This window comes from Girardinichthys multiradiatus, chromosome 14 (genome assembly GCF_021462225.1).
Source record: "Girardinichthys multiradiatus isolate DD_20200921_A chromosome 14, DD_fGirMul_XY1, whole genome shotgun sequence".
NCBI lineage: Eukaryota > Metazoa > Chordata > Actinopteri > Cyprinodontiformes > Goodeidae > Girardinichthys > Girardinichthys multiradiatus.
In genome coordinates, this window is record NC_061807.1 from 19,508,231 (window position 1) to 19,524,194 (window position 15,964).

Genomic DNA, 15,964 nt, shown 5'->3' on the forward strand with positions numbered 1-15,964 from the left:
AAACCTGAGGTTGCTCCAGCAGAGAATCTGTTGCAAAACTTGAAAATCCATGTTCACAGATGCTCTCCATGCACTCTGAGCAATTCTGCAAAGAAGAATGGTTAATATTTTTAGTTTTTAGATGTGAAAAGCTGGAGAGAAATAACCCAAAATACTTGCAGCTGTAACTGTCGGTAAAGGTAGTTTTACAAAGGTCTGAATTATAGTAAGCAAATGCAGTCCATACTTCTCAGATATTTTGTTATTTAAAGGTCTCAAAAACATATACAACATAAAAAAACATATATAACAATAATTTTCCTTCCACTTCACAGCTTTTCACCACTTTGCGTAGGCCTGTCACTTTAAATCTCAATAAAATAGTTTGATGTTTCTAACATGACGGCATTTTCAAGGGGTGCAAATACTTTCATAAGGCCCTGTAAATCCCAGATAAATAAACACTTAAAAAGTAACACTTAACATATCCTTTCGAGTTGTAGTATTTTAACTCTTTAAGCCGTTTAATGCAATCAAAGCTTTGCTGTTTGTGGCCAAAAAACAGGAATATTCCTGAAGTGACCCTGCTGAAATAGTTGTGGGAAGTTTGGAGAAATTTTGCAGGTGCTTGAAGTTGCAGAGCTGCATATTTTGTGGCTGTAATTACATTATGTGTGTTTGCAGCTCCTGGAGCTGTTCGACAGCGAGGACCCCAGGGAGCGGGAGTACCTGAAGACCATCCTGCACCGTGTCTATGGAAAATTACTGGGCCTCCGAGCATACATCCGCAAACAGATCAACAACATCTTCCTCAGGTTCGGCCTGCAATCAGCCCAGCCAGGGCACAGGACTTAAACAGCCTGTTTAAAAATCAATGCATCCAATACAATACAGCAAAGAAAGGAGCCTCGCTGATCTCTGATGGCTAATTTCTAGGTTGTGCTTTAAGTTAAAAATGATTGTTTTACAATAAAAACCAGCAGTTCCATTTTTATAACTTTTATTGAGCATTAATTTCCTTCTGATTGATAACCAGGCTAATGTTCTGGAACGTTTTCAAGGAAAGCTTAGTCTTTTTCATGGATTAACCCCAAATAACAAAAACTTTCTCTTGCATCACCACCTTAGAAAGGAAAAAGCTGGGCGCTACTTTTAGTTTTCCTGCTTTCATCAACCTGAACTTGATGTTTCTAAGAATAGAAAAAAGGTGTTTAAATCTCAGAAAACTGTTGAAACTGCTGACTAATCACTGAGTGAGTTAAAAAGTTATGTGTGAAACCTACATCTTGAGAGTTGAATCTTTGTGCCCATCTGTGATGTTTTATTGACATTAACTTAATCAGCGAGACTTAAATGAATTCAATTATTCATCCCCTTTTTGATTTTTAGGTTCATTTATGAAACTGAGCACTTCAACGGAGTGGCAGAGCTGCTGGAGATCCTCGGCAGGTTGGTATGAGCAGAAACACACCTGCTACACCCAGACAGGAAGCAGGAATTAGGAGAAGATGAAAGAAACATACGTATAATCAATGCATGACCAGATGTTTGTGTTCATGAAAGTAAGCTGGGGACATTTTTAGTGAAGCAGGTGTGATGCTTGCTGCAAAGAGTAACCACTGTGGCAGCTGTTCTTTAACACATTATCTCTTGATATTTTACGGCCTGACTGGGAAATTAATTTGAAGAGGGTAGGAAGGAGAGATATCCACAACAAAATGTGACTCATATGGTTGTGTAATATTCAAATTTGTTTCTAAGGAAACAATATGAGCAAGGCAGAGATGAAGCCAAACTGATAAACAAAGTGTGTTTCCTCACACACAAATCAATTAAATGAAGATGAATAAAGAGAGGGCAGAAGCTGAGGAAATAATAGAATCAAGGTGTTGATATCTGGTTTGTTTTCTGCCTTCGATCGGTCTTGAAAACACGAACGGCAACATGTCGGGTTTATGGTTTTTAACATTTCAGAAAAGAAGAACAATGGCTCTAACTGATCAAAGAGAAAAGGACAAATTAATCTAAAAATCTGTGATTTGAATTATTTGTAAAAACATGGTAGTTAGATAAAGAGGTAGTTCAGGATTTTTCAAAAATGCTGCTGGTAAAATATAAATAGACTGAACCTATAAAACGCGTTTCCAGTCATACTGGCCACTCAAAGCTCTTTACACTACAGCCACAGTCACCTAATCACACTCACTAACGCTCACACATTCATACATGATACCCGGATCAGTAGGCAACTTGAGAGTAAGTGCTTTGCTCAGGGGCACATCGACATGTGGCAGGAGGAAGCTAGAATCAGACCCACTACTTTCGGATTGCAAGACAACTGCTCTTCAGTCGTCTCTAAGCGGTTAATATCTTATCTGCAGTAGTTAACCATTTTTGATAAATTCAAATCAGTTGATGTTTGAATCAGATGGGTATTTACGTAAAATTGTATGACAAAAATAATTTCTAGTCAGTGTTTAAAATAAAAGTAAAGGAGTGTAAAACTTCCTAATGCGATACTCTGGATCAGGCGTTCAGGCGTTCTGCAGATAACAATCTCTGTGTTTTTCGTTCTTTATCATAATGTTCACGGTAAATGAGAGACTGTTTTCTGTCAAGTGACTGTGATCTGACAGCTATTGGTGTGAGGAGAACAGCGCAGAGGGGTCAAAGTAACAAAAATGAACTTGAAATGAATTGAAGGTGTTAAATACTGAACATGGTAAAACTGAGTGCCGTAAAAACCAACATGTGATTAATTTGCCTCTGTGAAAATTAGAATCCGTGAATTTGGAGGTCATTAAAATGATAACGTGGTAAATATTAATATTATAAATATTAAGGTTATCAAATTTAACCCCGCCTGTTTTCATTCACTGCCTTGATTTTAACACCCCCATTTTTACCAATTCAGTTTTATCATTCATTGTGTTCAGAGTGTAAGTTTTGTTACTTCCGGTAGATCGGAATATGGCAGCAGCCCCGGTGTGAGTTAAAAGGGTCATAAAATACTGTTTGCATAAACGATTTTGAAATTCATGTTGTTTAGGGGAGTTGGGCTTCCAAAGTGGACTTCTGAAGTCCTGCTCAGAATTGCTTCTGGTACAAGCTAACCTTTAAAATAAAGACATTTTCAGAGTTATTTACTGCAAGTAAGTATATCAACTGCTTACATCTTTTCCACCGGTCACCGGTCCCATTCATAACTTTTATGGACAGGATTTCTAGGCGCAGCCAAGGGCCGGAGGGGGTCTGGTTTGGGGACCAGAGGATTTCGTCTCTTCTTTTTGCAGATGACGTAGTCCTGCTGGCCCCCTGTAGCCAAGACCTACAGCATGCGCTGGGGCGGTTCGCAGCCGAGTGTGAAGCGGCTGGGATGAGGATCAGGGTGGCTTGTCCTCTTTAGGTTGGAGGGGAGTTCCTGCCTCAAGTGGAGGAGTTTACGAGTGGAGTTTTGTTCACGAGTGAGGGAAGAATGGAGCGGGAGATCGACAGACGGATCGGTGTGGCTGCCACAGTAATGGGGTCGCTGTGCCGGTCCATTGTGGTGAAGAGAGAGCTGAGCCGAAAAGCAAAGCTCTCAATTTACTGGTCAGTCTACGTTCCTACCATCACCTATGGCCATGAACTTTGGGTCATGACCGAAAGAACGAGATCTCGGATACAAGCGGCTGAAATGAGCGTACGAGTACATCTTTTCCATTGGACCTCACTTGAAAAATCCTGCATCATCTCTTAAGGATACATTTAAAACTTGAGAACCTGTTAACTTGAGTCTTTAACAGAAATGCCTCCCTGATTCTCCAACGTTAGACTGCTCTGACCTGTGTCTACAGGAGATAGGTTACCCACTACGATGTTAAACGAGAAATCCTGCCTTTAGATGATTATAAAGCTGTATGCTCCATAAAACCAAGAAAGCCAGCCAATACAAGGGTTACCAACATTCAAGTTGTTTCACTTTATGTAAATACATTTGTTTATGGTGCAAAAACAAAAATCTGATTTAGGAACCCAGATCTGTTTTGGTGTCACTAAGTATTATTATTTTTAACAATGTTTAATATTACAGTGGTTTAAACCTTTGACATTTTTCTAATTATAAACACAAGAGCCTCTTTTTTAATATAAATCATAACCACCCTTTCAGCCGATGATTCAGCAATCAAACACTGACCTTTAAATTGAATAGTGACTTCTGAGGATTCAGAAGGTGTCTATGGAGAGAAGGGGAGGAGGAAGATGAGGATGAGTCCAAGGTGAGAGAAGAGCGATGGTTGGAGAGGAGGATGAGTGAGCGAGGAGTGAGTCAGAGGTAGGGGAAGAAGAGCATGAACAGGAGAGAGAGAGGCTTGTATTCATGTTGTTGGTAACAGAGGTATTTATAGCTCCTCCCACACACAGATAGGGGGAGGAATCGACGGGCGAGAGAGGATGCAAAACAAAAGTAAGAGAGAGGAAGAAGACAGATATGCATTCAGAAAAAAAGTTGAGAGGAAGGCAGAATTAACATCAGAGGGGCAGCAGGATATATACAACAAAGATCCTGTTTAAGATGAAGTCCAACAGACAAAAACATAAATCATCTTTACAAACGAACGGCTCAGAGGCTGTCACACTCTCCAAGTTTGGTTTCCACTCTCAGAAACAATTAACCCGGTCACTGGGAAACAGACAAGCATAGATACACAGGAACACCCAGGCTTGGATAGGGGATGTCAGTGGAGAATGAGTTCTTACATGGGTTAAACTACCATCATCACTGCAGAGAATTATATTGATAATCCATTAATGATGCAACAGCCTTTCAGAGCTAATCGATGTGACTGAAAAAAGTTGCATCAGCGGATCATGATTGAGGATTGTCACAAAAGCTAATTGAGCTAATTTTCAGTTGATGTTGCAGTTCATCAGCTGGCTAAAACTGTATAAAAGCCTGATTTATTGAAAACCTTAAAATTCAAAATAGTTCAAAAACTGTTTGAAAGTAAAGAAGATCCGACTAAAGTGCCTCCTAGTCAAGTAAACACCTAACATGATGTAGCGTTAAAATTAAAAATGTTTCATTCATTTATCCATTTCCTTTATTAGACCAGGTTTGTCCCATTGAGATTACAGATCTCTTTTAGAAGGCAGCACCCACCAAGATGGCAGCAACACAGTTCAACCACAAATATCACACAACAATTAAAAAATACCTGGAAACACTATTTCTGAACACAGATAGTTTAGGCTGTAGAGTTTTCACACAGGCTTTAAAATCTAGGGCATCAGGCATAACAATTTCTACAGATAAGACAACCCAAAAACTCTTATTCTTAGAACCACCATTATTCAAAATATCCAGAGAACAAAGGTTCTGATGATAAGAAAGAAGGAATCTCAGCTCATCAGCAAAAATACTTCATCAAAGTACCAGCAGGAACATGCAAAAAGCTGGTTAGCAAATACAAGAAGGGCTTGATTGTCTGGGCAGAAATTTGTGCCATCAGAAACTGAATTTGAATTGCTCAGACTGAATCTGTGCAGCCCCCGAATTTGTACACCGCAATAGTGAAAGACATCCATGAATCAGTAAATCCGTGTTTGATTAATCTGTGGCTTCAAGGACTCGGATGTGTGACACAAAAAGAAAATGAATTTTGGAACTGAAATTGAGTCATACAACTGAATGTGAAAGTCAGTCAGTCAGTCATTTTCTACCACTTATTCCATAGTGGGTCGTGGGGGAGCTGGTGCCTATCTCCAGCAGTCTATGGGCGAGAGGCGGGGTACACCCTGGACAGGTGAATGTGAAAGTATTCAAACTTAATGTTCAAACCATTAAATTCAGTTTCAATGCATTTAATTTCAAGTAATGCAAATACAGATTCTGTCTGAGCAATTCAAATTCAGCTTCTGATGGCACAGGTTTCTGCCCAAATGATAAACAAACAATAATGGACCAAAAATTCAACCTGGTGGAACCCCGTTATGCACTCGGATGTAGATAGATAGATAGATAGATAGATAGATAGATAGATAGATAGATAGATAGATAGATAGATAGATAGATAGATAGATAGATAGATAGATAGATAGATAGATAGATAGATAGATAGATAGATAGATAGATAGATAGATAGATAGATAGATAGATAGATAGATAGATAGATAGATAGATAGATAGATAGATAGATAGATAGATAGATAGATAGATAGATAGATAGATAGATAGATAGATAGTTAGTAGAGGGTGCCTAATGTTACATAGGATGCCCTGCATAACAGTCTTCATTCTTCTCTCCAGCACAGCTCCCACTGAGTCGGCCCTCCTCTCCATGACAAAAGCACACCGCTCTAGGTTAAACTCTTAGGAGGCAAGATTGGTTTTAATGCAATGATTTGAGAATGTAAATAAAATAAATCCAGCCTGTCAGAGGCTGTCACATTTCTCTTTGTTTTTATTTTATTTATAAATCTTGTTTAATGCTCCTAAAAACTAAACAAAACAAAAAGCTTACAAAACCATTGCTGTTAAATTTGGAAATCAAAATGCATCTTCCTCTAATCAATGGTATTCCAAATCTCTCATTCTCTCTGATGTGTATCAAAGATGAAATAGTCAAATATGTTCTGAGAAATGGAACACAACAAAGAGAAATAATAATTATCCCTTTTTGTGTTTTAGCATCATAAATGGTTTTGCGCTGCCTCTGAAAGCTGAACACAAGCAGTTCCTGGTGCGGGTCCTCATCCCGCTACATACAGCGAAGTCCCTCTCCATCTTCCATGCACAGGTCAGTGATTAACATCAATCCATTGTCTACATACGCTTGTCCTTGCAGGGTCGCAGGAGGGCTGGTGTCTATCTTCAAAGGTCATTACCCTAGAAAGGTCACCAGTCCATCGCAGGGCATCACAGAGACACACAGGGCAATCAACCATGCATGCACAGACTCACAGCTAAGGGATATTTTACAAGGCTGATCAGCCTGACAGTCACCTGGAGAGAATCCACACATGCAAACTCCATGCAGAAAGACTCCAAGGTTAAAGCATCATGAAGACCAAGAACCACAGCAGACAGGTCAGGGATAAAGTTATACAGGAGTTTAAAACAGAGTTCTAACATAATATCCCAAGCATTAAGCATCTCACTGAGCTCTGTCCAATCCATCAACTCGAAATGGAAAGTGAATGACACAACTGCAAACCCTCCAAGACATGGTCATCCACCTAAACCAGCTGTCTCAAAAAGCAGGACAATTAAATGGCTGAATTATCTACCCACATGCAGTCAAGTTCTGCAGAGTCCTGCTAGTCACCTAATTATTTCATACAGGTGTGTTGATGTGGAGACACATTTAAAAGTTGTAGGATACCGTCCCTCGAGAACCTGAGTTTGACAGCTTCAGTCTCAACTAACAGGCTGGGCAAGGAGAGCATTATTTAGAGAAGTAGCCAAGAGGTCCACAGTAATTCTGGAGGAGCTGCAGAGATCCCGAGCTCAAGTGGGATAATCTGTTGACAGGAACAAGTCATAAGAAGTCCTGTTTGCGGTTTGCTGCGAGCTGTGAAAAGGCCACAGCAACCAAGGTGCTCTGGTTAGATGAGATCAAAATTCAACGTTTTGGGGTACAAACAAAACACTGTGCATGGCAGAAAACTAACACTGTACGTGATTCTGAACACACCAGCCTCACTGTGAGATACGGTGGTGGCAGCATCATACTGTGGGGGGACTTTTCTTCAACAGGGATATGGATACCAATCAGAATTAATGGGATGGAGCTAAATACAAGTCTGTAGACTGGGTGGGGTAGACTTATTTGTAAAAAGTTTTCTAAAACCTTGTACCACTTTGCTTCACAATGTGTCTTACTTTGTGTTGGTCTGTCACATAAAATCCCAATAAAATACACTGGTTTGTGTACTTTTGCACCGCACTGCTTTACAAAACTCCCATGACTTATTATAGACAGCAATTTGCAACATCTACAAACATCCAAATATCAGTTGTCTCTTTAAACGTATGCTGATTAAAATGAGAAATTACTTTGACTGCCTGAAGGTCTCCTCAGAGTAGACAATCCTGCAATGTCTCAGGTGTTCCACTAGGAGGCAGGACTGCACCACAGATAATAGTTTTTTTTATAGGGCATTTCATTATTTCGTTTGATATAATCTAAAACGTAGTGCTAAATATTGCATTTGGATATACTTTCTTACTTTTTGTTTTTATTATAGTTTAAGTAAATAGGCTGAATGTGTTTTCCAACACAATAAAAACGTTTATACTTTAGCCTGACAATTTTATTTTAAACAATTACATAAATACAAAACAAAAAACAATCTGGTATTTTGTCGATTTTAGACTTTTTGAGGATGTCTATTTTTTTCTGTGTCTTTTTGAGTCCTTTTATTGTTTCCTTCGATTTTGGTTTGGATTCCATTCATTTTTTTCAAGAGGACATTGTAATTTCTCTAGGGCTGCAAGTAATTGAACAAATAACTAAACTAAACTAAACTATTGTTACTAGCTGAGCTTTAAATCGTAGTTATGGCCTTTGAGTCTTTGTAAATTGCAGCTTAAATCTGGAGAGGAATGAATCATAAGTGAGCAACTGGCCATCAGCATTCAGAGATTTATTTTTATACTCCTTTTATTTTAAATACAATATTTGGTAGGAGCAAAATGATGCCAACAGACCTTGTTTATGAAAATCTGGTAATTTTATAACCACATTTCGACAGACAATCAAATCCACCAACTAAATTAAATACACATATAAGGAAGGTATTCCAAATGTCTGCACCGCAGAGGACACTCAAGCAAGATGCTCCCACCTCCGAGTCTTGCCTTTTGGTGAGCGTGTGTGTTCGTGTTTAGGCAGTCATAATATTTGATGACACAGATGGCAGGCTGTCTGTGCATTTTATTTGTGTCACACATTATTTGCCTATGCAGAGCGTACAGTTTGTTGTTCGCCAGGCCTGTGTTCTGTGTGTTCTGGGTCTTAGCATCACTGTGCCCTACATTTCTCCCCTCCGCTCTCCCCGTGGTTCACACACATGCATTATTAACACACTCACACAAACAACTCGCTTTGATGGGGTCAGGGGGGAGACAGGAGCAGTACTGACCCACTTCTGGGTGTAAATGTCAAACTACGACATTCCTGCAGAAAATAATAAAAAATAATCTGTTTACAGATTTCTTCCTTTCTCTTGTGTGTTGGAGTTCAGAACAATGGCAATCAAAACGAAAATATGTGATAAACTAATCTTTGCAACTCATGCACAGCTGAAGTTGCAACATGTTTGTTTGCTGAGATAATAAAACAACTAAAAACCCTCTAATACAAAGCGGACACAGTGTTACAATCCACATAAAAGAATAAAATACAGTATTTAGGGCGCCGGTCATTTCCCCTCACAGATCTAGTCTATTTTTTTTTTGTCACTCTTAAATGTTTCAGATCAAATACATTTTTGTGTCCCACTTAAATAAGTTAGAACGAGCTGCAGTCTTTAAATGATGATTTCGCTTATTTAGGGATCATAGCAAGTAGAAATGTAACTGTACACTGAACCAAAAAAGTGGTTGGTTCACCTTTGACAGCAACAGGCGTTTGCAATAACTGCTAATGAGGCACGTTGGATGGTTTTCGAGCAGGAACATCCTGTTTAAGGTCTTGCTATAATCAGAACAGATGAATCCTCAACTAGGTCCCTCCTAAGACTTCATTTTGTTTTTTAGCCATTCAGAGGTGTGCTCGCTGGTGTTCTGATCATGGTTCTGCTGCATAACCCAAGTGCTCTTAACTTTAAGGTTACAAATTGATGGCCGGGCATTCTCCTTCAAGATTTTAAGGTAGAGCTTAAAAGTCATGGTTCCATCAACTATATAGTCATCCAGGCCCTGAATCTACAAAACAGGTCCAGACCATCACACTACCAGAATCTGTGTTCATTTTGGTCAGGATTGGACCTTAGCTGATACAAGTGAGGCCTGAAGGGCTTTAGATGTTGTTCAGGGTTCCTCTGTGACTTCCAGGATTAGTCTTAGAGTAATTTTGGAAGGCCGGCCACTGCTAGGAAGGTTCACCATGGTCTTCTATGAATATTGACTTTCATTGAGATTCGCTGGAGTCCCAACACCTTAGAAATGGCTATGTAACCTTTTCCAGACTAACATGCATCAATGACTTTGTGTTTAATCTTTTTTTGAATTGAAAAGATATATTAGCCTGCTTCATGTTGTCACACAGGTTCTGATCAAGCTATATAGGCCTGGCACAAATCAGCCTGGGTATGGCTGGTGAAACAGAAAATGTGGTTAATCCCAGTTGTTTGTCAGTTTAACATTGCGAAGGAATACGTTGCAGGCAGGTTTGAATAGCTTTCATCCCATTAAAAAAAAATTAAAAAATGAAGCCTTCATTTGAAAATTACTTCTTTAACTTTGTGTCATATTGTTTTTAACGGCGTTGACCCACATGCAGAAAGCAATTCAGGAGACAGAGTTTTACGGTAGAGTGTTTATTTACAGAACAGTGTAGTGAACAGGGAAACTGGAACCGGGATACCAACTGTAAAAATAAACAGGATGGTAAGCAGGGAAATCTCTGGGTCAAACCTAATGAACAATAATTCTGCCTGGGTTGATGGAATGATCCGCCAGAGGGTGGAGAGCGAAGAGACCAAATGGTTGTTTACCCATGAGACAAATGATGGTGGATAATGGTGTGCCAGGATGATAAGTTGGACCTGGGGTTTCAGATGTAGGTGCTGTGAAAGGAGGAGGGTGGACAGGGTTCTTGAATGGAGATCCAAGGAGCGAAGAATTCAGGAGGCTGCCAACCTGTGTGGTCCAATGAAGTAATGAGAAGCTTGAGTCTTTGTTCATGGAGCTGGATCACTTCTTTCCAGAAGTGGTTAATCCAGGTAGAGGAAGGCAAGGTCAGGTTCAGGTAATCCTGCAAAGTAACAGATTCAGATTACTAAAAGTTCCAGCCAAGGACAAGACAAGGTAATGTGGCTTGAGCTGTACCACTAAGGGGAACAATCTGGCAGTGAGTTGCTGGCAGCCTCCTCCTTATATACTCCTCAGCAGGTAATTAAGGGAATAGAGAACACCTGTCACCTCTCCTCCAGGTTCCACGCCATCTAGGGGCTAAGCACAGTAAAAACACCAAACAAACAGAGAAGGCGCAGATCCTGACACTTTGTACATTTTGGTCTGATATTAAATTAGTTTGATGATCTAAAACATTAAGGTGTGACAAAAAGATGAAGAAATCCTTAAGGGAGCAAATTCTTTTTTACAAACCTGTACTTTACAGAAGATTGAGCCTAGAGCTTACCTGTTTCTTCTTATAAATATAATCTTCGGAAGTTAACACCAAACGTTTTGACTGTATGTGAGCTCATGTAACATACTCAATTTAAGAAGACTTAAAGGTTATAATCCGTAGCCTAACAATGGCTCCTGCCCCCACAAAGCCCAACCTGACAACAGACTCCAACATATTTACCCCAACCAGCTCCTCTAACTCCTCTCTAATGCCTGTAACAATTTCACCGCTCAGCGACACGATTCAGTTTCAGCTTTTTCTTTGTTTCTTGAGCTTAACATGTCTGTTTTCACGAGTCTTTTTATAGCCACCCTCGCCGTCCTTAACTGTACTTCTCTAACGATGACGTGCTGCAGATGGAAGACATGCTACATGCGACGCAAAAGGAAACTGTCCTTCAATCACCTTGGAGAACACCATCACAATCTGACACCACAACCTCAGTTTGCAGTAATCACAACCGAAACAAATTATACAACCCAAAAAAGGTTTTACTGAACCTGAAACACAGTAAGGAAGAAAGAGGAGGGAGGTCTAAACTCTGTCTTACATTGGCCTAAGGGGACTTTATGTGTGTGACATCACTCGTTCCGAAGTAAACACGCGCCCACTCACCACGGCAACCAGCCTGGGTGGAGGGGGCAACAGCAAAACACACACACACACGTACTCTGAATAATAGAGACTGGCCTCTGCGCATGTGAGAGGAGACGAGAGCTGATGTAGTCCTTCTCACTCGAACAGGGTCGGAAAACCAGTCTTTCTGATCTTCAGCGGCATCTAATCCTCAGGGATAAGAGCCCTGTCTTTTGGAGGGAGTGTGTAACTGAGAGTTTACTTTAGATTATTCTAGTTTTTTTCCAGAATTAAATATATGTGCAAAAACTCCCTATTGCAGAAACCTCCCATGATTATAGAGAAAAAAGCTTTTACAGGGAGTACTAAGAGATTATCGTTGGTCTTTCAAATTTGTGACAATCCAGCGAATGATTGTGGAGCTCCTGGAGACTGTAGGCCAGTCTTAATCCAGTTTGTAGGGGAACTCACAGCTGAAAAACTGATCACAATCTTTTCACAACAAATATGCAAAAAACACAAATTTTAACAACATTAATGAACTTCATAAACAATTTTGAGCCCAGCATCAATCCTTGTGGGACTCCACATGTGACACAACACATTCTGCATTATTTATTTGGAAGATTTGTTTTTCAAACTAGTCATTAAAACAGTGTTCCCGTGCATTTTTCTCATCAACCATCTATGGTCTCTCATATTGTCTGTTGCTCATTTCAAACTGAGAACTGGATTTTTTTTCTGTCCTTACAGCTGGCCTACTGTGTGGTGCAGTTTATGGAGAAAGACGCTACAGTGACTGAATACGTAAGACTACAACCTAATAAACAAACATAAAGTATTTATATCTTAGTGATGCCACTTATAACAATGAACCTTAATGGTTCATTGCGTTACCCATGTATGCATAACAAGATCTTTTAGCCTTGTAGTGCCTTTTCAGTGGATTGTTAGGGTTTTGAGGTCTGACATTTAACTCTAATAATCCTGTGGTCACATTGTTTCCTACTCTCAGGAACATTATTTATAGTACAATGTATATCTTATGTTTGTACCTTCAAATTAACCAAATTGATGTTGTGAAAACTTCCTTTTTAGCTTGTAAAAAATTCATAAAACACATATACCCAGAGTATTAACATTGCAGGATGCATATGCTGCAGATGTATGCCAGCATGAGATCATTTGCATTATTGTTTTATATGTTTTTGTTCTGCAGATCATCAGGGGGCTGCTCAAGTACTGGCCAAAAACCTGCACCCAGAAAGAGGTAAAGAGAGCAGCTGATTCATCTCCGCTCCCTATTTTTTCTTTTAAATGGTGTATTCCCTTTCTGCGTCAACAAATAAGTGCATGGGTGTATTTGTGTGTGTTTGGGGGGGATTTTAGGTGATGTTCCTGGGGGAGATTGAGGAGATTTTGGACGTGATAGAGCCGTCGCAGTTCATCCGGATCCAGGAGCCTCTCTTTAAGCAGATAGCAGCCTGTATCTCAAGCCCTCACTTTCAGGTGATAAACGACCACCAACGTTTTTGGAGAATGTAGGAATAAATTAAACAAAATGACAGTAATTGTATTATTTACAGATTTACTACGGAAGCTGAAACAAACACTAGAATGGTCCGGATCACAGCTGTCTGATTACAAGGATGCTGCGCTGCTTTGACAAATAAAGCTCAGCTCTTCTGTGTGTTTCAGGTAGCGGAGCGCGCTCTTTACTTCTGGAACAATGAGTACATCCTTAGTCTGATAGAGGAGAACTGTCAAGTCATCCTGCCACTGGTGTTCGCCACCCTCTACAGAGTCTCCAAGGAGCACTGGAACCAGTATGGGCCACAGACACATAAAACTTAATTTTTTGCCTTTTGAGTGTGCATTTTAAGGAGTTCTGTTCGTACTTTGCTGCCGAAAGGAAACATATGTCATGTAGCTAAATCTTTTGTCAAACCTGAGGGATAAAAAGTAATTCTAGTAAAAATAGATAAACATTAAGTTGACCAATGTGCCATATACCCTCAAACTCTTTGGTTTTTGTCTGAAAAAACAATTTAAAGGACAACCACATGTTTGAAACCTTAAAAATGAGCTGTGGCTGCTGAATTCAATTTGTTAGTGAAATATATTTCAAGTAATTTATCAACTTATACAGAATATAAATCCTATTGTCCAAGATTTATGACAACAATTTTATTAGATAGCTTAAGTTACTAATGTTGAAGAAAGTGCATAATTATTGTGGAGGGATAATAATACATGATTTCCTTAGTGTTTTAAAACAAATAAAAAAATATGCAGCATGCATTTGTAAACAGCCTCCCGTCTGAGTCAATAGTTTTCAGATCCACCTTTTTGCTGCATTAGAAGCTGAAAGTCATTTGGAGTGTGCCTCTGCCAGCTTTGCACATATAAATAATGACATTTGTAAAACCCCACTTGCATCTGTAAATATAAATTGTCAAGTTTTTCCAGATTCTGCGTTGAATTTAGGTCTTGACAGTGACTACACCTTACCACTATAACATACATGTATAGTATCTAAAGCATTGTAGCTCTAGCTGTAAGTTTAGGATTATTGTCCTGCTGGAAGCTGAACCTCCCCCTTTGTTTAAAGTATTTTGCAACTTTACCTATTTCAGTTTTAACAGGTTTTCTTCCAGGCTTCTTCTGTATTTAGCTCCATGCTCCATCTTCACATCACCTTCCCTTTCCCCACAGCATGATGATGCCACTGCCATATTTCACAGTGGGGGTGGCGTAGTTAGGGTTGTGTGCAGAGTTGCTTTTTAGCCGGCAATGGAGTTTTTGCATGTGGGCCAGAACGTTTTCGAATCACCTGATGAGAACGCTTTCTCCTACATGTTTGCTGTGTGGCAAACTGTTACCAGGACCTCTTATGGCTTTCTTTCCACATTGACTTTCTTCTTGCCACCTTTCACAAAGGCCTGATTTGTGGAGTGCATGATTTATAGTTGTGCTTTCAGCTCCCTGGGTCTTTTGGCTGCTTCTCTGATTAATACCCTCCTTACCCAGGCCGTCAGTTTAGGTAGACAGGTCATACCTCAGTAGGCTTGGCTGTGGGTTACACTGGATTTTATTTAGGAGTATAAGAATAAAGGGGGGTGAAAACAAATGCTGGCCACATTTTTAAGATTTTTATTTGTAAAATATTTTGAAAACCATGTATTGTTTTCCTTCCACTTTACAAACATATGCCCCTTTGTGTTGTTCTAGCACATCTAATCACAATAAAATAAAGTTTGTAGTTTTCAAAATGTAGGAAAAGGTCAAGGAGTGTGAATACTTCAGCAAGATGCTGCAGATACAGTGCTACTTCACAGAAGTAGAGAATTTGTACGATTTCTTTCCAAAGCTTAAAACGTTTCATGTGTCCCAGTCAGCCAGACTCAAAGTCTTCTTGTACCCCTCTAGAACCATCGTGTCTCTGATCTACAACGTGCTGAAGACCTTCATGGAGATGAACAGCAAACTGTTTGATGACCTCACTGCCTCCTACAAAGTGGAGAAACAGAAGTGAGTGTGACTCACTGTCCTTCTGTGTTCGAGTTGCTGGATACGACAGGGATGACAGGAGAAAGAAACAGCAGTGATCTGAAGTCATTTTTATAACACAGTTTTGTTCCATTATCTGTTCAGTTAGACAGTATTCCAGATTAATGCAGTCTAGGTCAGCCGGCAACCAATTCCTGCTTCCTGTTAATTATTAGCTTCACCTTGAAGATAAGAAGGGAAATAATTTGGTGTGCCACTTTTCACCTGTGATCCCCACCTTGTAGCCCTACACATTTCTAAAAGTTTGGGAGGTTCCTAAATCTCTTTGTGACTAAGAGGAGGACCTCATAGGCTTCTCAGAGATTCTTTATGGGCAGGCTTTAAAGGAAGGATTAAGCAGCACTCAAATAGAAACTCACAGATTATATTTATTCCCTAAAGAAAATATTATTTGGGGTTTTACACATTTAATTTCAAAATTCCCAATTTGTTCATATTTAACTTTCCTACTTGCTTTAAGTTATTTTTAAATATGAGATCACCATAAACTAATGGCAGAT

At 39.6% G+C, this 15,964-nt stretch overlaps 1 protein-coding gene across 1 annotated transcript in view; it reads left to right on the forward strand.

Moving 5' to 3' along the window:
• ppp2r5b (protein phosphatase 2, regulatory subunit B', beta) overlaps positions 1-15,964 on the forward strand; it is a 57,799-nt gene that overhangs the window by 34,033 nt on the left and 7,802 nt on the right. The window contains exons 5-12 of the mRNA XM_047385069.1: positions 664-794; positions 1,369-1,428; positions 6,650-6,758; positions 12,648-12,701; positions 13,114-13,164; positions 13,284-13,403; positions 13,593-13,720; positions 15,324-15,425. Coding sequence (XP_047241025.1) covers positions 664-794; positions 1,369-1,428; positions 6,650-6,758; positions 12,648-12,701; positions 13,114-13,164; positions 13,284-13,403; positions 13,593-13,720; positions 15,324-15,425 — 755 coding nt within the window. The remainder of the gene's footprint in view (positions 1-663; positions 795-1,368; positions 1,429-6,649; positions 6,759-12,647; positions 12,702-13,113; positions 13,165-13,283; positions 13,404-13,592; positions 13,721-15,323; positions 15,426-15,964) is intronic.